The sequence below is a fragment of the Panthera pardus genome, unplaced genomic scaffold (assembly GCF_024362965.1).
Source record: "Panthera pardus isolate Hobbes unplaced genomic scaffold, ASM2436296v1 HiC_scaffold_11, whole genome shotgun sequence".
Classification (NCBI taxonomy): domain Eukaryota; kingdom Metazoa; phylum Chordata; class Mammalia; order Carnivora; family Felidae; genus Panthera; species Panthera pardus.
The window spans coordinates 85,271,934-85,296,941 of NW_026526666.1; the positions used below are offsets into that span (position 1 = coordinate 85,271,934).

The window sequence follows — 25,008 nt, forward strand, 5'->3', positions numbered from 1 at the left end:
CTTGCACTCTGTCTCTCTCTCAAAAATAAGTAAACATTAAAAAAATGTATTAAAAAAAACCCAACAACTAAAACTTCAGGGGTGCCTGGATGGCTCAGTTGGTTAAGTGTCCGATTCTTGATTTGGGCTCAGGTCACCATCTCGTGGTTTGTGGGATTGAGCCCTGCCTCGGGCTCTGTGCTGATAATGCAGAGCCTGCTTGGGATTCTTTCTGCCCCGGCTCCACTCGTGTGTGCACATGTGCTCTCTCTAAACATTAAAAAAAAAAAAAAAAAAAAAAGCCCTAAAACTTCAAGGGGGAAAAAAATCACAGAATACATTTTATTTTACATCATATTCATTTTTCAAGTTACTAACATCCAAAAAGAATCCTTCTGGCAATAATAAAAATTTCCTGTTATACATATAACAGACCTTCTATATCAGCATTGTTCATTATAAAAATGTTCTTTGTTTGCATAGCCCAATACTAGCCATATAGGACTACTGAGGACTTGAAATGTGGCTAGTGCAACCAAGGAATTTTAAATTTTTACAACTTTTGATTTAAATGTAAATAGCCACGTGTAGCTAGTGACTACCATATTAGGTCGGCTATATGATTTGGTTGCTTAAATGCCTGGGAAAATCTACATTAATACATACAAGTTGTCTTAAGAGTTATTGTGCAGTTAATCGTTTAATCAATGACATCAGCTGTTAAAAATGATACAACAGCAAGCTTTAGCATAAGTATCTATAGGTATGCACTGTACTCAAATCTTGGTTTGGGATTAGGATATTAAAAGATCCATTCCATGTCTCTTACATTATGCAGCATAATTTTTAAAAAATCCAGTGATTCCTGAAACATAAATACCTAAGCAAAAATCAATCACCTTTTTCTTTTTTGATTTGTATGAAACAGCCACACCAACAGCTGACTGGCATATTCTAGGACATGTCACTTAAGTCCTAGCCTTGACCAGGTGCTTAGGTGTGGGTTTATTCTGCTCTTCCCAACACAGGTGCTCCCTTAAAAAAAGCAGGGAGTATGTAGAAAACAAGTGGCCTGTTTTATAAAACTCTAAATTTATTCAAAGTGTTAAAAGAGTTCACTCTCCCCTCCAAAATACTTTACATTAAAAAAAAAATCAAAACTGTTTTCTATTTCCTCAGCCACTGTACAAGCTGCTGCTTCCCTTTCTGGGCACAAGCCTCTGCCCCCTTTCCCCTCCCTCCCTTCACTCTCAGTATTGCTTTAAATTTGTTTATAAAACCCTCCTTCCCCACTCCCCCCATGTCCTGCCCTGCAGATGTAGCTTCCTTTCCAGATTTCAGGCCCTTGGCTGCAGGTAAGGCATGTTGGATGGGCAGAATTCTCAGGCAATGCCTGAAGGGCAGAATGTTTTGTGCTTCTGGGAGAAAGGCTGATTGGCTTTTTTCTTGACCAAGTGAAGGATCATTGTTTTTTCTTCCCCGTGGACATCTGTTGAGGGCCAAATATTTGGCTTGGAGTTGCCCATGGCTGGGCAGCCCTGCCCGGTCTCCAGTTTCCCCCAGGCATAAGTCCATGACAGCTGGGTCTGACCACCATACCATTTGTCTGCCTGTGGATTGTGAAGGACAGAGGGTGGCACATGGCTACAGTAGGGCTTGATGAGCCCCCAACCTCTCAGAATGTGGGCACCAAATCCCCAGGGGAGGAATTTTTGGTTTTTGGCAGGCAAAACCAGGGTCAGCCAGGACCATGGGAGGTAGGGACGAGGGGGAAAGGTCTAACCACATAACTCTGGGGCGAGCAATGTTCCAGCTGCCAAAACCCCCTCCCCTTTTTCATTTCCCCCCTCCCCCTTCATCCTGTAGACTGTAGGATGACTCAGGAAAGGAGGACAGAAAAGAGGGAAAGGATTCTGTTCTGCTGATAGGAAAAAGGCAGATGACAGAGTACTCAGGGCTGGGGGAGGCCTGCTGGAATCTACAGTCATAGCTTCCCAGTTCCAGGAGGGGGGGGGTGGGTGGCGGGAGCCAGGCCCGCAGAGGCTTCATCAGCTCTGTTCCTTGTCCTTGACTAGTAAGACTGTGTGCTGGCCACCACTGGACACAGATAAGACCACACGGTTCTCCAGCTGTTTGCCTGTCATCTCCACAGGGCTCCAGGCATCCTCTTCCTGCCCCGTGCCCAGCTGGTAGTTGGTGCCCATGCCCCAGGCAAAAACACGACCTACAAGGGAGAGAAATGGGGGCAGCTGTCTCCAGGATTCCTAGCCCCACCTTTCTGTAGTGTGAGAAGCCTGGAACATGAGGGTGAATTTTGGCTTTGGCCTGTAGCAGCCTAGCAATGTCCCAGCCTCTAGTAGTTCAGGGAAGCTGAGAGAAGCCAAGGAGATCTTGGATTTAAAAAACAGCTTTGTCAACCAGAGACCACATTGCCAAAGACTTCTCCCTGCTCCTAGGAATGGCATTCAAGGTCCTACATGACTGGCCACTCCCCAACCCCTATACCACCCTCCATTCCAAGGACCTGTGGGACTGTTCTAGATGCTCCTGCACGTCAGATGCCCTCCATGCCCTCCACTGCTTATCATAAAGGACTGAACCTTTAAGGTGTAGTACAAGCTCCACTTCCTCAGGAACTCTTCCCAGATAATCCCAGGTCAAGCACTTCTATCAGCTGCAGCCTTCTCAAGGTGCCCATTGCTGTCCCCCTCAGGCTTTGGTGACCACCTGGTTCACACTCTCCTCTGCTGTGCCTGCTATGACCCCAATGACTAAGCCTTCTTTCTCCTAGTAAAATTCTAAGTACAACTCTCTGGTTGTAAATAAAGAGGTCACCTTGGTGGAAAATGTAAAGAGAAGCCTGAGTTAGGAGTCTGGAGACCTGGATTCAAGTCCTACTGCCTATCTGGGCCTCAGTGACATATCCCCTTCCACTATTTTTCTATGCTACAAAACAAATCACCCTTATTAAAATAATTTGTTTACTCATTTTATGTCCATCAAAGTCAGAACTTCAGACAATCAGGAGAAAAGCAACGTCATCACAAACAGTGCTCTGTGTATCTCAGCTCTATTCAATGATGGACATCAGAGGCTGGTGAACAGTTTGGTAAGAATCATGACCCCCAAGCCCCAACCACACCGAATGTGGGCAGCCCCACTCACCATCCTTGGTCACGGCATACCCTACGGAGGCCCCACAAGCTACTGAGGAAACAGCAGGGAGCCTGGAGATGAGGGTGGGTATGCTCTTCTCCTCAGCACCCTCCCCAAGGCCCAGCCGCCCATACTCAGCGCGACCCAGGCTGTATGCTTTTCCTGTGGGAGGAGGGGAGAGATAAAGAGTACCAGAGGGCATGTTCCAGGTAGGCCAGTTGAGTTCCCATATCTGTGGGAGCTGGTCCCCACTCCCAGGGTGGTAAAAATGTCTGCAGTATATTCCAGTTCTGGGGGAGTCCTGATAGAGGCCCCATAGGACCCCACTGAACTCATTCATACCTGGAGGGGTGCCAGGACTCTGAGGGATGGGGGTGGCCCTCATGGACCCACATCTGATCCAACCCATGGAGCAGGCCCAGGTTCCATATCTTACTGGGCTTATGCCCAAGGAACACTCCACCCTCAACCCAGAGGTCCCACCTTCTGAATCCATGCAGACTGTATGATGCTGGCCACCAGAGAAGCCCACCCAGGACTTGGTAGAGTTCTTGAATGATGTCAAGTTTTGGGGTACAAAGCAAGATTCTGTGCCTGGGGTTCCTGGGAGGAAAAGGCCAGGATAGAGCTGTCAAGGGTGAAGCTGTCCAAGGAGCTGTCCTTCTTCATTCCCTCACGCAGCGAGGTCGCCTCCCCCCGCAACAAACACCAAGATATGGATATTTTCACTTTACAGTGACAAAAATATGGCTTTGAGGGGTTAGCTGACCCCATCAAGAGCGAACAATCAATGAGTGAAGCCAGGATTTGAACCCAAGTCACTCTGGGGTATGCTAGATGCTAGGCTTGGGACTCACCAAGCTGATGATAGTTGGAGAGGCCAAATCCATATACATGACCCTCGCAGGAGATGGCAAAAGTGAAGTAGGCACCACAGAAGGCATCCTGGAATCTCACGTGACCCCGGCTTCCTCTGGATTTCAGCATCACACACTTGGGGACCAAAAGTCGTTCTGTAGGCAGAGAGGCAAGGGTCAGTGGCAGACACACACAGCTTCTCTGTCTGCCCTGTGCTTTTTTCCCCATTACTATAGCCCTTGGAGGGAGACTAAGCAGGCATTCTTCTCCCTATTAAACAGAAGAGGAAACTGAGGCCATGAGAGTACAAGTGCCTCACTCAGTCTCCCACAGCCTTAAGAGGTTAACATTTACATGGAACTTACCACGTGCCAAACATTCTTCTATGTTAGCTCATTTAACTTCACCACAACCCAATGAAGTAGGTTTAGAGATGAGGAAACTGTGTCCAGAGTCCCACAGCCAATAGGTAGCAGAACCACAATTCAAATCCAGGGTAGTATGGCTCTAGAGTCAGAGTTCTTAACTACCAGGTTAAGGTCTATCTGATGCAAGCCTAAAGACTATTAGGGAACTGCTCTTGCCTCTGACCTTCACCAGGGGGTGGTGTGCCAAGTTGCCCCGCCAGAGGGACCTAAGCCACCTACCAAGGCCCTGCCGGCCACCACGGTTGGCAAATAATTCAGGCACACGGCCCAGCTGGCCCTGCTCCCCGCAGCCCAAAGTGTAGAGGTCACCATCAGCTGTCAGCATCACCAAGTGGTCATTTCCTGAGGGGGAGAGGAAGGCAGAGGATGCAGGGCTTGTCTGTAGGGCCCAGGGCTAGGCCAGCCACGGAACAAGGTTCTCCAACTCCTGCCTAGAGCGAGTACCCCCAGACTCACCTGAGGCCACCTTCACTACAGGCATTGTCAGCTGCACTTGCACAGGTACCATGCTCTTCTTCATGGGCTCCAAGAGTCCAATCACACCATTATTGTCCTGGAAGGTAGGGCAGAGCACTTACCAGCCAGTCGTGCCTGCCCCATACCAGTCAGGTCCAGGCTTGCAGGCAACCACAGAGCTGTCTGGTGAAGGACACTGGTGCCAGATGGGGATGAAGAGGTGGGCAGGAGCCGGGACAAATAATGAAATACTTAATGAATGAAATAGTATGTGGCTTGGGATTTGCATTAAAATAACAAAGGATCGGGGTGGTGGGATGGATGGGAGTAGAGAGGAAACAAGTTTGGCCACAAATTGATGACTATAGAGGCGAGTAGATGGGTGTTCAATGTTATTTTTCTGATCACTTTTATGTGTTTGAAATTCTCCATAAAAATTTTTAAAAACAGTCCTGATGAAGAAACACCTTATCAGATTCCTTTATTTTTAACATTTCAAAATAAACACCAAAGTACCAAAACAACTTTAACGCTGACTCTGTTTAAACTGCACTCCCTTGCCTTCAAAATTCTGAGATGTGACAATCTTTCCCATGCACCCCAAAACCCCTGACAGATGTAGGAGATGGCTGGGGAGGAGAGAGGTTGAAGGAGATGGGTGAGGAGAGTAAGCTTCCTGGATTAGCCTCAGCTTAAAGGCATCCTTGATCCACGCTTTCCCAAGATACACATTTCATAATGTAGATTCAAGGTAAATGTGGACAGGCCTGGATGAAGAGACCTGGGTCTGGGCCCAAGCTCTGCCTCTGGGCCTTGATTTCCCCACCATTACATACAAGAGGGAGGTAGAGATGGATTATCACTGGGGCCTCACCAGTTAATTCAGCCAGCCAACCCCCATGCAGTTCTCCAGACCCAGTCTTACCCGGAAGGAGCCCCAGAGGAAAACTCGGCCATCCTCAGTGAGGGCTGCTGTGTGACTGTCTCCTGCCGACACCTGTACCACTTTCTCTTGTAGTTCCACTTTCCCGGGAACCATCTCTGAGCCCTCTACTGATGTGTCCCTTCCCAGGGCACCCTCATCATTGCAGCCGAAGGAGTAGACCTGTGGCCAAGATGCCTTCATTAGTGCGAGGTCTGGCCTCAGTCCATTCTCGTTTAGGCCACTCCCTGCTCAGCTAGCCAGCACCATCGCCACAGAGTAACTTTTGTGGCTCAAGGTTCCTTCTCCGAACCCCCAAGCCCAGGCCCTGTCCAATCCTGTGCCACCCACCCCAACCTACCTGGCCGCTTTTGCTTAGACACACGGTATGCATGCCCCCAGCCTCAGCCTGCACAATGTCCTCCGGAATGGGCACCAGGGCTGGCTTCTTCCTTTCCATCACATTCTCGCCCAGCCCCAGCTGGCCCACATCGCCCTGGCCCAGTGTCAGCACCATGCCTGGTTCTGTGCTGTGGGACCTATGTGAGACTGAGGGGTGAAGAAGACAGCCCTTGAGTGTGCAAGATGACAGGGGAAAGGAGGAGTCATTCTTTCTCCACTGCATGGGCTCTGGGATCACAAAAACCTGGGTTCAAGTCCCTGCTCTGCCACAGACCAGTAATATGGCTTTTCTAATAAGCCTAAATTTCCTCATCTCCGATATGTGAATAGCAAAAATAACTGTGTCACACGGTTTTTGTGAAAATTAAAAACTGAGCACATTATTAATATGAGGGAGGAAATGTTAACAAGAAGACACTCAATATTGTGAAATGAATCTTGGTGGGGAAGAGAAGAATGAGGATACAGACAGTCTTCCCAAATAGCTCCAAGTTCTCAGTTAGGAGTCACTGTGCCAACGAGGATTCACATAATGTCTACCCTTTCCTGACTGCTTACTCTACTAATGTGAAATTGCTTTGTAGTCCCCTAAATTATGCTACAGACCTTCCATATTAGGATCCTTTCTTATAGGAAAGGAAACAGAGACTCAGAGAGGTTAAATACCTTCCCAGGGTCACAAATCTAATAAATAGTAAAGTCTGCACTGAAACCAAGGGAACCTACATGGGTCAGAGCATCGTTCCTAGCCTCCATGTTCTGGCTGCGACTAACTCCCACACGTATTCACACCCAACCCTTCCGCGCCTATCTGGGAACAAACAGGCAGCAGAAGAGGAAGGGGCGGAGTAAGACATAAGACAGACATTTGCAAAAAGGTACAAGCCAACCAGCGGGCAGCAATGGGCCATCTGCTGCCCAGTGACGGTCGCCCACGGCCCCGGACAACCTATGGCGTCCAGACCCTCCCTCCGGGGGTGTGGCCACAGCTGCCAGGGCCGCTATGGCTGCGCAGAGGGTGCCCTGGGCAGGGAGCCACCTGGTCGGGTTTTCTGGTCAGGAGGGCTCGGCCCGTGGGCACCTGGAACACGACGCGAGGCACCAGCCCTCACTGCCTGGTTACGAGGGTCTGCAAAAGACAGACACTGTCTAAGTGTGGGTCCACACTATCCCCTCCCGGATTGGGGTTGGATTGCTCTCCTCACTGTCTCCCTCCAGGGTCCCAGGAAAGGAAACCACAACTACCTTCCTCAAATGCTACCAGGACATTATCTCATTTTCCTCTTAACAGCCCAGCGAGATTGGTGCTGAGCTGTTGTATGAATCAGGTAATTCAAGCTCAGCGATGTTAAGTGACTTAACCGAAGCTACACGACTGCAAAGTGGCAGAGCCTGGACTTGAACCTACTTCTGGAAGTCAATGGTCCTAGCCCTGGTGCATTACTGCAGGGAGCAAAGTCCTAGGGTCTCATACCACCCCCCCCCCCCCCACCACCTCCCAGTACTACCTGAGTGCTTGTAGACAAGTCTCTGCTGCTTTAGGAGTCTCAGAGGGTGGGATTCAGTAAGCTACAAGAGACTCCAGCTGGGTGGAGTTCTTGGGCTTCCAGGTCCCTCAGCTCCAGAGGTCAGGGAGGAAGGAGCCCAGTCCCAGAATATGGGGGCTCCAAGAGGCCACCCATTCAGAGATAGAGGCCAAAGCCAACTTACCCTTCACCTTCTTGCTTTTGGGGAGAGCATCCTCTGGAGGTGACCTTCTCTTAGCTATACGCTTGGGTGGCATCCTTTCCTGAAAAACCCAGGCAAATACTCCATTTCATTCATGGCAATCATTTACCTGCTCTCACTAGATAACCCTAAAAAAGGTAAGAGGGATTCCAGCCATTCCGCTTCTCAGAATTTATCTGAGAAGAATGGTAACAGAATAATGGATACATCCCAAGATTAAGTTCCCTAAATATTCTCTACTGTATTTGTCATAACATTAAAAAGGAAAATGGAGCAACCCATGTACTCAATAGTAGGAGCTGGAAAGTACGTGGTATATTTATAATAGAATGGTATGAAGCCATTAAAAGTGATGCTTTCAGAGATTTATTTATTGAATCGGAAGATGCTCACCATTGCCAAATAATGTAAGACTGAAAAAACACTTCATCATCCCATTAAAAAATGTATACATGTGTAAAAATATGTGTAGAAAACTGTGTGGAAAGAAGTACGTTCATTATTAACAATGGTAACCTCTGGAAAATGGGATTATAGACACATAATTTTTTTCTTTTTGTACCTTCCTATATTATCTAAGATATCTAACAACATTACATGTACTTTTTTAAATTTTTTTATTACAAAAGATTAAAACCTTTAAGAACATCAAACAAAGTATCTCTCATAGCTCTCCCTCAACCTTGAGATACCACTAGTAACTCTGGTGAAGCACTACTGTTATCAGACCCTCCCATCCACAAAAAAGCACGATTCTCATTAAATAAAACCAAACCAGACCATTTGTGCCCTTTGATCCAAAAGTCCCATTCCTACAAGGAACGTGGCCTTCCTAAACAGTCCAATAATAAATAAACACTGTGTACATGCTCACCAGGTATTAGAGAAAGGGGAAAGGAAACCACTTATAAGTTACGAGAAAGGTTCCATCCAGGGCAGCTAAAGTTCCATCCAGGGCAGCTACGAGCCTCAGCCCCAAACCCCTCCTGCCTTTAGCTGCTGCTGTCCTGCCATGTTCTCCCTGTCTTCCTCAAGGCTGCTGAGAACAGAGACATTTTCCCCAGCTCTCTCAATTCCAATCCAGCCTAAACTGTGTCCAAAGCCTCTTTCCTCCACATACCCAGCCCCGGAAATAAATCTTCATTGAGCCCTGGTCTTTAAGCTTGTGAAAAGAAGTCAAATTGTCTAAGCCTGGAGCTCCCGAAACCAGAATTGTAAACCCTCTGGCAGGGGCCAGGGCACTTTAGAGCTATCCTGATGTAGAAATAATATAGCTTGTGCCAATTAAGAATCTCAGGGCCAGAATCTGGGCTCAGTTACTTTCTAGCTGCTTGACCTTAGGCAAAATTACTTAATCTCTTCATGAATCAGTTTCTTCCTCAGTAAAACAGGGATAATAATAGTACCTACATCTTTGTTACATAGGATTAAATGAGCTAATATTGTAAATGTAATAAATTAGTATCAGTATTACAACACTTAGGGCCTGTCCCAGGTAATGCCTGAGAATAGCTCTAAGCTAATCTAACCCACCTCTCCTCCATTTTGTAGATAAGGGACTCTACCCAACACTAAAAATGGAATGAGAACTCCAGAGTCCTTCTCAGGCTCAGCTGTGGCCCTAACCAGCACCCTGCACCTCCCTTCCCCCCCCACCCCAATGTCTTTCTTCCAGTAGGTCCTACAGCCTCAGCCCCTCCAGCTCCCTATTGCAGAGTAATGAACACAAGGCCAATGGCCTCTTGAATTTCCAGGCACTTTCCTGCTAACTATCCTGGGGCAGAACAAAGGACTGAAAATGAGGAAGTAGCCAAAGGTTTAGAATTCTCCAAGCCAGTGTAGGCTGAGCCTCGGCAGGCTGAGCTGCTTCTACAGGTTGTGACTGGCCCAGTTCTGACTCTGATGAGGTGGCAGTTCTGAGCGTCACCCAACTTTTATTCCCTTGGGGTGTGATTCCCCCTCTTGGGGTGGGACTCCTCCTCTCCAACCCACCTCTTTGAGACCCCTCTTACCATGCTAAAAATGCACATTCTCGGGGATTAGAGGGAATTGGATTCACCTGCCAGGGCTGTGGCTTGTTCACCCCAGCTTTTGTGGCCATGGTTAGCCAGCAGCCTTGACCTCTCTGAGCTGTATCCTCATCTGTCAAGGGGAATGCAATGACTTCTCAGGGCTGCCCTCAAAACTGAATGAAATATCTGTTTTCAGTGCTAAGCACCCAGTAAGTGCTCAATACATGGCAGCGTTTATTCATTTGTTCCACAGATATTCATTAAGTGCCTATCACCACTGTTTGGTTTTGGGTCAGGTGTAGCAAGGAAAAGGGGATTACCCCTCTCCCTGTTCCCATGAAGCTTACACTGTAGTATGGAAGACACATTACAGATGATGCTGAGTGAAGGATAAGGAGATACGGTAAGAGATCACTTGGGGGGACACAACAATGTGAGTGTACTTAACACTGAGCTATATGCTTAAAAATGGTTAAAATGGCAAATTTTATGTTTGTGTTACCACACTAAAAAAATAAAATGCCTTGGGGTAGGGGAATAGAGTGGTCGGAGGGGATGACATTTAAGCTAAGACCTGAAATATGAGAGAAAGACAGTAGGGCAAGACCATGACGAAAGTGGTCTGCTAAATGGCATGTTTGGGAACGTGGGGAGACCAGTGCAGCTTCAGCTGGAGAGCAACTGGTCAGACGACATGAGGAGAGCAGGGGCTGGATCATGCAACACCTTGTAGGGAACACAGAAAAATTTTAAGAAAGTCTTCATCAGATTTACATTCTTAAATGGCTGTTCTGGCTACTGGAAAGAAAATGGAATGGACTGGAAGAGGAGGCTATTGCAGGCATCCAGAGGAGAGACGATGGTGACTTGATTTGGTCTGTCTGAGATAATAGAGAAAAAGGAGACAAAACTGATCAACTTAGGAGACAAATTCGATGTGTGGATTAGATGTGCAGAGTGAGGGAGAGGGAGAGATCCAGAATGACCTTCTTCATCCTAAAAAAAAAATCCAGAGGATCCCAGGCAGGCCTCCCCAGAATCTCCCTATGAGCTTGGCCAAACACAAGGACTCCTAGGCATTGGGTTAAATGACTAGGAGGCCGGTATGGGGCGCCTGGCTGGCTCAGTCAGTGCAGTGTGTGACTCCTGGTCCCGGGGTTTATGAGTTGGAGCTCCACACTGGGTATAGAGATTACTTAAAAATAAAATCTTAAAAGAAAATGACTAGGAGGATGGTAGACTTCTATTAGTGAGATAGAGAACACTGGGGGACAAACAGGAGAGAAGAGACTGAGAAGACCGTTTCTCCAGGTGTTTTCCTGAAGCTTGAAGTCGTTGGGAGCCAACGAGAGAGGTGAAGTACGCAGAGCTGGGTGGGTGAAGGGTGTGGGATAGAACAGGTATCCCTTGTTTCAGGTAGACAACTTGGATCCCTGGCCAAGCCGGCAGCCAGTTGAGTGTGTCCAGGGCTCTATCCTGCTAAAGGCAAATCTCCCATCAGTTCATCAAAATGACCTGTAGAGGTTAGCTGTGCCACAGACGGAGGCCGTGTAACAGGATGGAAGAGTACTCACAACAAGAAGTGAAGTGAAAGCACAGGGAAGAGAATTATGTCAGCATACTGGTGCCGACGCTGGGCTGACCTGTAGGCAAGGCCTGAAGTGCAGATAGAAAAATAAATGAGGTGGTTGGTATCATGGGGGCGCTAACAAAAAACATGTGTTACTGTGGGTTGGAACCCAGTGAACATCTCCTTAGACACCTGTGTTTTGGCTAAAATTGTGGGGCATCTCACCGCAAGCTATGAACATTGATCCTATTTTACAGACGAGGAAGCTGAGGCTCAGAAAGGTAAAGTATCTCACCCAAGACTGGAAGAGGAAGTGAACGTCTCAACCAAGTCGGTCAGACTCCAAAGCTGGTGTCCTTGCCACCTCCCTCCCCAATGTTCCCCAGTCTCTCAGCCTGCCTGGGAACTATCTCTCATACCTTCTCCCCAAGAAAAGACAGCAACTTGGCTCTGGTCTTCCTGATACCTACCCCATCCCATTCCAGAAGTCATTCATGATCTTTCTAAACCTCAAACCTGAAACAAGGTGCTTCTTTGCTCAGACTCCCCACTGGCTCCTTCTGCCTGGAAGATAAAGCCCACATTTTCTAGCCTGGTACGGAAGGCTCCAGACTCTGGTACTGACATAACTTTTGGCCTATCCCTTTTCTGTCACAATCTCCTTACTCTTCCCACACAATCTTAGACTGCTTATTGTTCTCTCTGTCCATTTGCATCTCTATACCTTCCCACCCCTTATCCTACTAGAAGAATGTCTACTCAGTCCCAAAGTCACCTCCACTGGTAAATCTTCCAGATCTTTCCCCTCATCCCAAAGGAATCATTCTCTCCCAGAGAAACGGGACAGACTTTTGGATCTGGATCGTAATTACTCTAATTTACATGTCTGTCCATCATACCAACCTACTCCTTAAAACGTGAGCCACTCTGGGGCACTGGCCGCTCCTATCGTCTGTATGCCAACAATCTTTTACTCCTCACAAGATGAGGAAGGACTATCGTTTCTAATTCAATTGCTGCACCTGAGGCTCAGAGAAATAAATTTACTTGCCTAAATTCATACAGTCAGTAAAAGAGAGTCAGGAATAGAACTCAGGTATATATGACTGATTAAAAAAACCCACAAAAACAAACAAAAAAACACATCAGCCAAAGGCAGACCATGATCCAGGCAAGGTTGGAGGCAGCCCAGGCAGGCCTCCCCAGGATCCCCCCATGAGCTTGGCCAAACACAATGAGTGAGGGCTGAAGCTACCTAAGAGGGAGAGGACAGTGAGATAAGAGAGGAGACACTGAGGCAGCTTGGGTCTGACAGGGTGGGCCAGGTGGGTGCTGGACCCACTGAAAAATGCGGGAAGGACAGACCTGGGTTCTCTCTGAGCCTAAGAATTTCTGCCTCTCCGATGGAGGTCTCTAGGTATAGCAGAATGCTGTCGTGAGCAATCCCGGAAGCAGGGCAGGGGATGAGAGAGCACCTTCTAAAAGGTGGAGCCCTGGGGGCACCTGGCTGGCTCAGTGTGAGAAGCATGCAATTCTTGATCTCGGGGTCACGAGTTCAAGCCCTATATTGGGCCTAGAGCTTAAAGAAATAAGTAAACAGGGGTGCCTGGGTGGCTCAGTCGGTTGAGCGTCCGACTTCAGCTCAGGTCATGATCTCATGGCTCGTGAGTTCGAGCCCCACGTCGGGCTGTGCTGACAGCTTGGAGCCTCGAGTCTGCTTCAGATTCTGTGTCTCCTTCTCTCTCTGCTCCTCCCCCATTCATGCTCTATCTCAAAAATAAATAAATGTTAAAAAATTAAAAAAAATAAGTAAACAAACAATAAACTTTTTTCAAGGTGGAGTCCTTCACATCCTCTACTACACAAATCAGTTCTTTGTATGGACACCCTCTCTAACTGCTCTGGGTGTGTTTTCTTAATCACACAGTAAGTGTCTCGACTAGGAATAAGCAGCAATCTTTTGTCCCTATCCTAAACCCCCCCTAACAAACACAGCTTCCATCCTCAGCAGCTTACAGTCGGGGAGAAGAGTGAGACACAGTCACAAAAGAGTAAGGTCAGATATAGAGTCAACTTCCACTAACAGGCATCTATGATGCCTGGAATGCTCACACCTGCCCTCTGAGGTAAGTGTGATCACCCTGGTTTTACAGAGAAAAAAGTTGTGCCCCAGGCCACACAGGTGGGGTGAGATCCCAGGTCTCCTGACCACTTCCCATCAGCACCAGAGCATCCCCCTTCCTCCTCTTCCCCTTTCTCCCTGGGCTTCAGTTTCCTCAGGTGGTGAACGAAGGTATACCAGACTAGACAGTCTACCAGGGGCCTGGTGTTCCTGCTGTGACCTTCTATGACCCCTCCACAGCCTGGTTTCTGCAAAGAAAGATAGAGCCCTCTCTGACCACAGCAGCTGTCCCTGCCACCACCCCTACTTCCTCACTTGCCTGCCAGACTCAGAAGCTTAAGAATCTCTTTGTAAGAAAGGTCCCCAGGAAGAAAGGGAGGAGAGAGTCTCATCTGTCAACAAACACTTGCTGAGCTCCTGCTATGTGCCAGCCACAGAGCTGATACACTTCACTCCAGGAGTTCACCAGAGGAGCCCCCTTGCATGCAGAGGTATCCTGGGGAAAAGGGACCTCAGCTTCCACCGGATGTTAGAATCACTGCTTTATGAAAAATACAGGATATAAGGAACTCTCACCATACACCTCTTACCTTCATTTTACAGATAAGGAAACTAATGCCCAAGGAGACTGGGGGTGTGGCCCAAGGGTACCTAACCAATAAGCTACAAAGCTGAACAGTATTCCTGCTCTTGGGATGTCTTTGTGACAAAAGCATGGTGAACTCCTAATTCCATCTTTCCAGACCCATTCTGATGCCCTTCTTGGGTGACCCCCTCCCTGCCTCCTCCACCCTCACCCAGTGTTTCTTGGTCTTGCACGCCAGACCTCTCGATACCTGGTCCTTGCTGTATTATCTTGTTACTCCTTTCTTCGTACCCCACACTGAAACATCTATGGTATTTCTGACCCCAACTCACCTTTACCTTCGTGCCTCTCCATGCCCCTGGCTGGATGGCACTAACCCCTCCACCTCTGTGGGCTGAATAACTCCACTGTCCTTGAAAACCCCATCCAAGAGTCATCTCACCCGGAAAGCCATCCGGACCCTCCTGGGCAGGGTTGGGTGACCCCCTCAAGAGTTTCCATACCACTCCGTACGTTGGACTTCTGCCAGGACACACAAGTTACACTTGGTTGGAGCACCTCAATTACCATCTGATGAATGAATGACTTGCCAGCAGCAGCGCCGCTGGGTCCACGGACATACATGGGTGGCACACTGGACCTTAACCGAGGCCCCCACAGGGGTCTCCCCAAGGAGACCAGGGGCCACACGGGGCCCTTCTCACCATTGTTCCTCAGCCCTGCCAGCGCGGCACGAAGTAGACAGACAGTAAAAATCAGTTGACAGCTGAGTTGATGCGGGGTTCACAGCACACCTCTCCAAGGCTCAACAGTCTTCCTCTTGGTGCCTGGTGACGCTGACTTCTTGCCCTGCAGAAGACCCTCGCCAGCCTATACCTCGCGCTCCTAAGGCACACACTCTCCGGGCAGGATCCCCTCCGCTCCCCGCTGCTCTGCCAATCGCATCCTCCGGACGAATGCTGAACAAAACCACTTTCCCCTCTCCGGAAGCGCAGCCGGGGCTGCCGGTCCCGGCCCGCGAGGCGCGCGGGTCTGCGCCCTGCGGGGTCACGGCGGCCGCGCGCACCCGGCCGGCCGCGCTCGGGCCGTTTGAATCTCCCGCCCGCGCGGGCGCCGCGGGCGGACGAGAGAGGCGCGGCGGCAGAGGGGCCGCGCGGCCCTCGCTCGAGCCAGGCGGGGCCGGGCCGGCTCCAGGGCGCCCCGCGGGGCCGGGGACCCGCGCGCCTGCTCCCGCGCCTTCCTGCCGCCCGGCTTCACGTGGGGCCGGCGCCGCCGACACGAGCGCGCGGGCGACGGCCCCGGCCTGCCAGGGCTCCAGCTGTGGCCGTCCGGGGTGCAACCTTCCGCCCGGACCCTCCGCCCCGACCCTCCGCCCGTGACGGGTGCGACCTACCTCGCTGCAGGTCCGCCACAAGCAACTCCTCCGCCCGCCTGCCCGGCCGCGAACTGCCCCAGAGCATGCGCTCTGCAGGCCTCCGGCCCCGACCCCGGGCCAGAAAGAAAAACAAAGAGCCCGGCGGCCCCTGGCGGCCGCTCCGGGAAGTGCAAGTGGCGCGCTCGGGCTAGAGCGCTCCCGACCAGGCTCTCTCCGCCCTGGCCCGGGTACAATGGGTGTGTATTTCGGAGACTCCAAATCCGGACCGGTGGACTGACAACCAGAAACTACTTGAAACCGGGGTTTCAAGTTTGGGAAGGTCTTGCGGGGCAGAGACTGCACGGAGAAGATACTGATACTGCTTTCAAAAGGGTCTCCGTCAGAGAAAGATGAGAAGAAATCAGACCATCAACAACTACACAGGGCCATGACGTGGGTATGCACAGGGGCATCTGGCTCAGCCTGGGGCTTAAGAAAGGTTTTCCAAGGTAAGGCTAAGAGGGCAGAGCATCTAGGACGCATCCCTTGCGAAGACAGGGAGCGATGAGAGAGTCGAGCGGTTGTGGGAAACTGCCAAGGTGTGACTGGGGCAGAGGGTGCCTATGGGAGTGAGCAGAGAACACTAGAGAGCAAGGGTCAGATCATGACGCAGGGCCTAGTGTATCCAAGGAGTACAGCTTCTATCCTGAGGCAGTGAAGAACTAGGGAAGGGATTTGAGCATGGGAGTGACACGAGCAGAATTTGTTTTAGAGCAAAATGGAGAATGGACTTGGCAGAAGGAGAAACCGAGAGTGGGGGGAGCAAGAGAAGTGAGGGAGACCAGCGAAGAAAGAATGTGGGGCTATGAATTGGGGTTGGGAGCTGGAGATGGAAAATAGGCACCAAGCTGACTATGCTCTCTTAATACACTCCTTCTTCAGTGGATACAAACAGTTCAAGATTCCAGATGTTCCCTGAGGTGACTTCTCAGGCCATTTGATTGTGTCTGGAGGGTTTCTGAGGTCAGGACAGGGACCTCTGCAGAAGGGTATTTTCTCCATTTCGTGTTGATTCTGACTCTGAAAGTCATTCAATCATACCTGAACTCTAGATGGATACTTTTGGTGAGTATTTACCAACTGAATTTCTCCTACTATGCAGAACCCATCCCAAAGGACTCCCCATATTCAGGGTCTCTTACCTCTCCAAATTTACCTCTGCCTCCATCATGGACTCCTCTTTTAGATGATATACTGTGCGATTTCTCCAAGTTTTAACCCTGGATGTTTGATCTCTCTCTGCTTTCTTCTTCCAAGATCTTACTCATTCCCATGGCTTAATGTAATTATAAAATGATTATTATCACCCATTTTGTAAAACTGTTTACTTTGTTAACCACAGAAACACATCCACCCATGTCCGTGAGCTCATTTGTTCCTTACGAAACCTCACGATAGTTGGAAAATGAGAAAAATGAGGTTCAAAGGTGAGGCAAGTTCTCTGGGGTCAGCACACAAGTGGTAGAAGGGGACCAGAGCTCTTGTTCAGCCTGGAGCCATCATCTTTTAACTGAGAGGGCAGTCCATTTGGTCTGGTTCTGACCTCCACCCTAAGTTTCAGCTCTCTATCTCTTCCCAGAAGACCCCACACCTAAAATAAAACATGTTATGTACGGATCTAGACCTCTCCCCGCCCTCCCCAACTTCATCCTTACAGCCAAGAGTAAGGTTCTCTGAGAAGTAAAGATTCAATCCTTAACTTATTTTCTGATTCTTCCCTCTTCTCTCCTCTTCATGCTTTGGTTTCTGCCCCTCTGGTCTAAAGCACCACCCTCCTGGCCTCTGCTCCTGCCTCACATCCCTTCCCCTCCATTTTGTTCCACCTAGATCCCCATTAATCACCCTAAATCATGGCTCTGAGAACTTGCCCTGCATACAAATCTTTAAAGACTCAGGTATTTCTTCAGTGCTGTACTCGGAGCACCAGGCAGCAATTGCCCCAAGCTGTTGACTTCCCACTCTCTCCTTAGCCTCTGCACTGTACTCTGAAGGTGCCCATGTTCATTCTACCTTCTCACCTTTATTGGGGCTGTTTCCCCTACCTAGTGTCTTTCTTCCTGCCTTGCTGAGCTCTTGATATAACTTAAGGCTCAATTCAGGCCCCATCTCTGTGAAGACTTCCTTGACCCCACTTATCTTTTCCTATTCTGAGCCGAAATATTAATTTTAATTATTTTTTACATTCTATCATGTATTTCACTTATTGCACACAAACCATAATAAGAACAATCAATTGAACCTGGCCCAGAACTGGCTCAAATGATAGAAGTGAAGGACACTGAAAGTTATTATAACTGTATTCCATATGCATAAAAGTTAAGTAGAGATATGGAAGATATAAAAAGACCCAAAGTGAATTTCTTGACAATATCTAAGATTGTAAATACACTGGATGTGATTAACAATAGATTAAATATTGTGGAAACAACGATTAGTACACTTTAGGGCACAGCAATAGAAATTATCCAAAATGAGACACAGAGAAAAAAGAACTTAAAAAAATTGAAAATAGCATTAGTGAAGTATGGAATAACTTTAAGTGGCCAAATATACAGGAAAGCAAGGAGGATCTGGGGACAGAAAATACATGAAGAAATGCCACCTTAAAAATGTATAAACTATAAACCTACAGATCTGTGATATTTTTTTAAATGTTTATTTATTTCTTTTGAGAGAGTGAGCACACAGAGAGACAGAGAAAGAGAATCCCAAGTGAGATCATGACCTGAGCCAACATCAAGAGTTGGAGGCTTAACTGACTCAGCCACCCAAACGCCCCATGATAGTTAGTTGTATATGTCAATTTGGCTAGGCTATGGTGCCCAGCTGTTTAGTTAAATGCCAGTCTAGATGTTGTTGTGATGGTATTTTTAAGAGATGATAACCTTTAAATCAGTAGACTTTAAGGAAAGCAGATTACCTCCTATAATGTGGATGTGCTTCATCCAATCAGTTGAAGGCCTTATGAGAAGGAATTCTGCCAAGACTGCATGTAGGCTCAAGACTACAACACCAACTCTTGCTGGAATTTCTGGCCTGCCAAAGTGCCCTACAGATCTCAGACTTGGCAGTCCCCACAACTACGTGTGCCAGTTCTTTAAAATAAATCTCTATCTATCCATTTACACACACATACATCCAGTTGGTTCTGTTTCTCTGGAGAACTATAACCAACACAAAATCCAAGAAGCTCGAGTAACTCCAAGCACAAGAAACAAGATACATCAAAATCAAATTGCTTAAAGCCAATGATAGAAAATCGTAAAAGCAGTCAGAAAAAAGACATGTTATATACAGAGAAATGAGGCAAGGATATAACGCAACATGTTATGTGCAGAGGAACAAAGACAAAGATACAATGCAAACAAGGGGACAATGGAGCAACATCTCTAAAGCACTCCAGCCTGGATGGCTCAGTCTGTGAAGCGTCCAACTCTTGCTATGGGTTTAGGTCGTGATCTCACAATCCGTGGGTTCAAGACTCCCTTGAGGCCCCCACCCCCCTCCATCAAGACCCCCCCTTCTGCCATTAAGCACACCCCCGCAGGTGAGCCCTGCTTAGGATTCTCTCTCTCTCTGCTCCCCTCGGCTCTCTCTCTCCCCCATCTCTCTCAAAATAAATAAATAAATAAACTTAAAAAAAAAAAAGATAAAGTTTTTTTTTAATAAAAATTTTAAAAGTACTCCAGCAAAATTGTATCTCATAAGGTATATCCAGCGCAAACATCTTTCAAAAATGAAGGTGAAAATAAGGTATTTTCAGACATATGAAAGCTGAAAGAATTCATCACCAGTAGAACCATTGTAAAAGAAATGTTAAAATAAGAACTTTGAGGATGACTGGGTGGTTTAGTTGGTTAAACGTCTCAAAATAAGTAAATAAACTTAAAAAAAAAAAAAAAAAAAAAGACCTTTGGGCAGAAGGAAAGTGATACCAGATGAGAATCTGCATCTACACAAAGGAATGAAGAGCACTGGAAAATACCTTATTTCACCTTCATTTTTTAAAAAAAAATTTAATGTTTATTTATTTCTGAGATAGAGAGAGACACAGCATGAGTGGGGGAAGGGCAGAGAGAGAGGGAGACACAGAATCAGAAGTAGGCTCCAGGCTCTGAGCTGTCAGCACAGAGCCTGATGTGGGGCTCGAACCCACAAAGCATGAGATCATGACCTGAGCTGAAGTCAAACATTTAACTGACTGAGCCATTTAGGCGCCCCCAAACTTTAAAAAAGATGAGGGCACCTGGGTGGCTCAGCTGGCTCAGCATCCAACTTCAGCTCAGGTCATGATCTCTCAGCTCGTGGGATCGAGTCCCACGTCGTGCTCTGTGCTGACAGCTCAGAGCCTGGAGCCTGCTTCGGATTCTGTGTCTCCCTCCCTCTCTGCCCTTCCCCCGTTCACTCTTCTGTCCCCTCTCTGTCTCTTTCTCCTTCAAAAATAAATATAAACATTAAAAAAAAAACTTTAAAAAAGATAGTTTCCTGTTTAGACAAAAAAAATGTATTGTGGGTTTTATAACATATATAAAAACATATATAAAAGTGATATACATGACAACAATAACAAAGACTGTGGGGTGACAACATAAAGTTCTTTTACTGTCATAAGTGAATAAATGATATGATATATACTATCATAAGTGAATGAATTGATACAATATCAATTTAATGTAGAATCTGATAATCTGAAGATGTATACTGTAAACTCTAGAGCAACCACAAAAATAATAAAACAAAGTTATAGCCAGTAAGCCAACAAAGAAGGTAAGATGGAATCAGAAAAAGTTACTCATTTTTTAAAAGGGAGAATAAGAGCGGCACCTGGGGGGCTCAGTTGGTTGACTGACTTCTGCTCAGGTCATGAGCCCATGCTTTGTGGGTTATAGCACCGCATCAGGTTTTGTGCTGACAATGCAGTTTCCCTTTCTCTCTGCCCCACCCTCCCCCCCAAAAGAAACAAACAAAAAAGAATCCTTAGTTGATTCTTTTTTTAAAAAAAGGTAGATTAAGAAGAAAAAAGGAACAAAGAATAGATGAGATAAATCGAAAACATATTTAAGATGATAAGACTCAAACCTAAACGTTAATCATATAAAAATATGGTCTAAGCACTACAATTAAAAGGCAGAGATTATCCTAATAAATTAAAAAAGGCAAGACCCAATTATGCACTGCCTACAAGAAATAGTTTGTTTTTTAAATGTTTATTTGTTTTGAGAGAGACAGTGGGGGAGGGGCAGAGAGAGGGCAAGAGACAGAGAATTCCAAGCAGGCTCCGCACTGTCAGCACAGAGCCCAGTGCAGGGCTGGAACTCTCGAACCATGAGATCCTAACCCAGCCGAAATCAAGAGTCAGACACTTAACCATCTCAGCTACCCAGGCACCCCATGAAATATGTTAAAAATATAAATACACAAATAGTTTAAAGGTAAAAGGATAGAAAAGACATCCTCTGTCACACTAGTCAAAAGAAAGCTGGAGCAGTTATATTAATAACAAAGTAGATTTCAGAGCAAAGAATATTATTGAAATAAAGTAATTTCATAAATGATAAAGGAGTCAGTTATTCAAAATACATAATCCTGAACATATATGCAACTAATAACAGAGCTTCAATATGTGAACCAAAAACTGATAGAACTTATGGAAGAAATAGACAACTCCACAAATATAGGTGAAGATTTTGATAACTCACTCTCAATAATTGATAGAAAAAGTAGAAAACCAGTGAGGATACAGGAGACTTGAACAACTCTTGTAACCAACTTGAACTGATTGATATTTATCGAATGCTTCACCTTTCTTCACATTCCACCTTGCTTTCTTCAAACAAAGTAAAATACATATTCAAGTGCACATGAAACATTTATCAAGATAGACCATGGTCTAGGTCATAGAACAAGTCTTGGTAAATTTAAAAGGATTCAAGTCATACAAAATATATTCTTAGACGACACTGACATTAAAGTAGAAACTAGTAACAGAAAGATCTTTGGAAAACTCCCAAATATTTAAAAATGAATATACTTTTAAATAGCCTATAGATCAAATAAATCAAATGGGAATTTGGTAGTATTTTGTTTTGTTTTGTTTTGTGTTTTTTTTCAACGTTTTTTATTTATTTTTGGGACAGAGAGAGACAGAGCATGAACGGGGGAGGGTCAGAGAGAGAGGGAGACACAGAATCGGAAACAGGCTCCAGGCTCTGAGCCATCAGCCCAGAGCCTGACGCGGGGTTCGAACTCACGGACCGCGAGATCGTGACCCGGCTGAAGTCGGACGCTTAACCGACTGCGCCACCCAGGCGCCCCATGTAGTATTTTGAACTCAAAATGAAAACGCAACATACCAGAAGTTGTGGGATATTGTTAAAGCAATATTTGGGGGAAACTAACAGCAATAAATGCCTGTATGAAAAAAAAAGAAATCTCTCAAATGAGTGACATCAGCTTCTACCTTAAGAAACAAGGAAAAGCAAACTACACCTAATCAAAAGAAAACAATAAAAAGCAGAAATCAATGGAACAGAGCATAGAAAAACAACAAAATTATCAACTAGTGTTTACTATTGCCAGACATAGTATAGGAACTGAGCTTACAAATATGGTTCCATTCTTGAGGATCCAACTGTTGGGTTAGACGGACATCAGTTTGAAAAATAATCACATCAGAATGCTAATTATCATGATGGAATGCTCAAGGTGCTAATGCTTATGAGAAGGGGAAGTGAAGACAGTGGTTAAGAGTTCAGGTTCTAGGGGTGTCTGGGTGGCTCAGTCAGTTGGGCATAAGACTCTTGATATTCACTCATGTCGTGATCTCGCAGTTGTAGAATTGAGCACTGAGCTGGAAGCCTACTTGGGGCTCTCTTGCCCCCCCACCCCTCCTTCATGTGTGCTCATCCTCTCTCAAAATAAACTTAAGAGCTCAGGTTCTAGAGACAAAGACCTTCAAGTTTCACTCTGTGTGGCCTTGGGCAAATGATATAACCTTGATCTTGATCGTCTTCTTTTTCTATAACATGGATTTAATCAGATTCCCTGCATTGCATAGGGCTCTTGTAAGGATGAAAAAATGCCTAGTGCATGGCAAATCCTACTCAAATGTCAGGTACTATCATTAAGATGTGGGTCCCATCCATTAGAGGGAAAGACATACACAAAGATGGAAGAAATGGGGGTAAGGGAGAGGCATGGTTGAGGAAGGACTTTCACTCCCCAAAAAACTACTCATTTCCACTTTATTTTCCAGTGTTGAGTAAAACCAGGCACATGGGTATATAATTAATTACAACTGAAACTGAGGTTTTAGGGTGTAGTGGTTACATTAGCTTAATACCAAAAAGTGGTTTAAACCAGGTGGAAATAGTATTTTTTGAGGCATGATATAATATAGGTTGAGAATAGGTTCTGCAGTCAGTTGCCTTGCTCAGATGCATGCTCTGACACTGGCTGTATAACGTGGGCAAATTCCACATATCCTCCAACTTCAGTTGTCCTCATCTGCTAAATGGGCATAGAGTACCTTCTTTATAGAGGTATGTGGAGTATTAAATTACACATGCACCTCACTACACTGTCTTGCTTAAAGCTAGTAACATAATAGCTTATCATAGTATGGTTTAGGAGTTAGGTTCGAATCCCGGTTCTGCTCCTTACTACTTAGATGATCTTGAGCAAGTTTCTAATCCCTTAATCTCTCCTGGAAAGATAGGGTTGGTTCTGAGGTAAACCTGGTTGAATAGTAAGTGATGGTAGACTTTATTCATTCAACAAGATTTATTGGATACGATATCCCAGGTTGTTTGCTGGAATACTTAACAAGCTCATTGTACTTTTATGAGACTGTAAGCTTTTTACAAATATTAACTCATTTAAATCTCACTAAAACCCCAAGAGGTAGGTACTTTTATCATCTATGGATGAGAAAATTGAAACAGAGAGGTTAAATTGTTTGCCCAAGGTCGCGTGAACAGCAATTGGTGGTATTAGGATTCAAACCCAGACTGTCTCGGGACTCCCAAGTTTGCTAGGAATGCCTACTTGCAGAAAAAGCCTGCAGGCAGGTAGGTTACAAGAAGTTTGGCAGAAAGGGTGGGGCCTAGAAAACTCGCCAACAGCTTGCTTCAGCTACCCTTTGGACATAAAGAGAAAAAAACGCACGTATTTCCTGCCCAGCAGGTTACCCGGACCTATGCTGAGAATTTGTACTAAAAACTGTAAATCCCCAGGTTAGCTGTAGGAGAAAAAGAACACTTCATTCTACTGAGCACCTCCTGCACAGACTGCAGATGTGACAATGATACCAAAGAGGAGACTTTTGGCTATACAGGATCCCTCCCAGCAAGTGTGCAAGAGGGGGATAGTTGCAGAGGCTGCTTCCTACTTGTGGGCTTAAGCAATCAGCCTGTTAGACTAATACCTCAGAATTGTGATGAATACATGCCAAAATGCTTAGAACAGTGCCTGGCAGAGGTAAGCATTGCAAGAACACTTGTTCAAGATGACCTTTTAAGTTGGTACTCCTTAAAAATAAACCCATCAAGAGGCATCTGGGTGGCTCAGTGTCCGACTTCGGCACAGGTTATGATCTGTTTGAGCCCGAGTCAAGGCTCTGTGGCGACAGCTCAGAGCCTGGAGCCTGCTTTGCATTCCCTATCTCCCTCTGCCCCTCTCCTGCACTCTCAAAAATAAGCATTAAGAAATTTAATAAGCCCAGCAAGCTCTCCCAGATTCTCCACAATCATAGTTTAACTACCTCCAATTCTATCATCTGGGGCTCAAAGGAGTGAAGCAGTCTGCCTCAACATTCCAAAAATTTGGGCTATGACTCAATCATCTCTAATCTCCTCAATCACCTTGATGGCTTCTAAATGGGCATGAGGCTGTTATAGTCCCCCTCCCCACTGTATGTTCATTTAGTCCCACCCAGGAACTAGACTCTACCTTCTAGATGGTTCCCTGCTAGTTCCCATCCTTCAGGGCCTGGACTAGTTTCCAACGCTGGCAGTCAGTGCCTGTGCTTGACAAGATTTCCATTGTGACTCAGCCTCACATCATAAGCAGGATGACAATTCTCTCAGGCTGAAGTACACTACTTGGAACAATGGCAGTAGAGGCTAACTAGCTAACAGTGGTGGGATTTTGCCATTTATGTCCAATCATGTGTTTGCTAAGGTTAACTTGCCTGTACTACACTGTGGGGAAACTGAAGATTAGGCTTGGTCTATCAGTAACCCAGATCTCCCGTCTAGTGGCCAAGTGTAGGTTGGTCTCTCACCTAATTCCTTAGGTGTCCTAAGCATTACCCACCTTTGAATGCAACCAGGAAGCTCTTCCCTGCACACTAGGGAACTGGTAGGAACCAACACA

General features: G+C 46.5%; 1 protein-coding gene across 9 annotated transcripts; it reads right to left on the minus strand.

The window, feature by feature from the left end:
- Window positions 1-319: 319 nt before the first annotated feature.
- On the minus strand, window positions 320-24,672 carry RCC1 (regulator of chromosome condensation 1). Of its 9 annotated transcripts, none has more exons than XM_019432518.2 (13): window positions 24,583-24,672; window positions 16,776-16,909; window positions 8,839-8,965; window positions 7,912-7,990; window positions 7,241-7,330; window positions 6,161-6,348; window positions 5,803-5,982; window positions 4,878-4,974; window positions 4,641-4,763; window positions 3,993-4,148; window positions 3,619-3,738; window positions 3,145-3,297; window positions 320-2,203 (listed from the first exon to the last, which is right to left on the minus strand). In XM_019432518.2, exons 4-13 carry the CDS (start codon window positions 7,982-7,984, stop codon window positions 2,028-2,030), a joined length of 1,356 nt encoding a protein of 451 aa, XP_019288063.1. In that variant the 5' UTR covers window positions 7,985-7,990; window positions 8,839-8,965; window positions 16,776-16,909; window positions 24,583-24,672; the 3' UTR covers window positions 320-2,027. The 9 variants fall into 9 exon arrangements, with proteins under 9 accessions (XP_019288063.1, XP_019288062.1, XP_019288061.1 ...); XM_019432517.2 differs by having other exon boundaries at window positions 8,839-8,968; XM_019432516.2 differs by lacking the exon at window positions 8,839-8,965.
- Window positions 24,673-25,008: the final 336 nt, after the last annotated feature.

Bases quoted from the DNA above. Each gene is read 5' to 3' on its own strand.
- RCC1 (XM_019432515.2), bottom strand. The intron at 6,349-7,240 runs GTGGCTCCCTGC...TTCACCCCTCAG, and splicing joins TGACCAGAAAACCCGACCAG to TCTCACATAGGTCCCACAGC. The intron at 4,149-4,640 runs GTAGGTGGCTTA...CTCTGCCTACAG, and splicing joins TGGTGGCCGGCAGGGCCTTG to AACGACTTTTGGTCCCCAAG.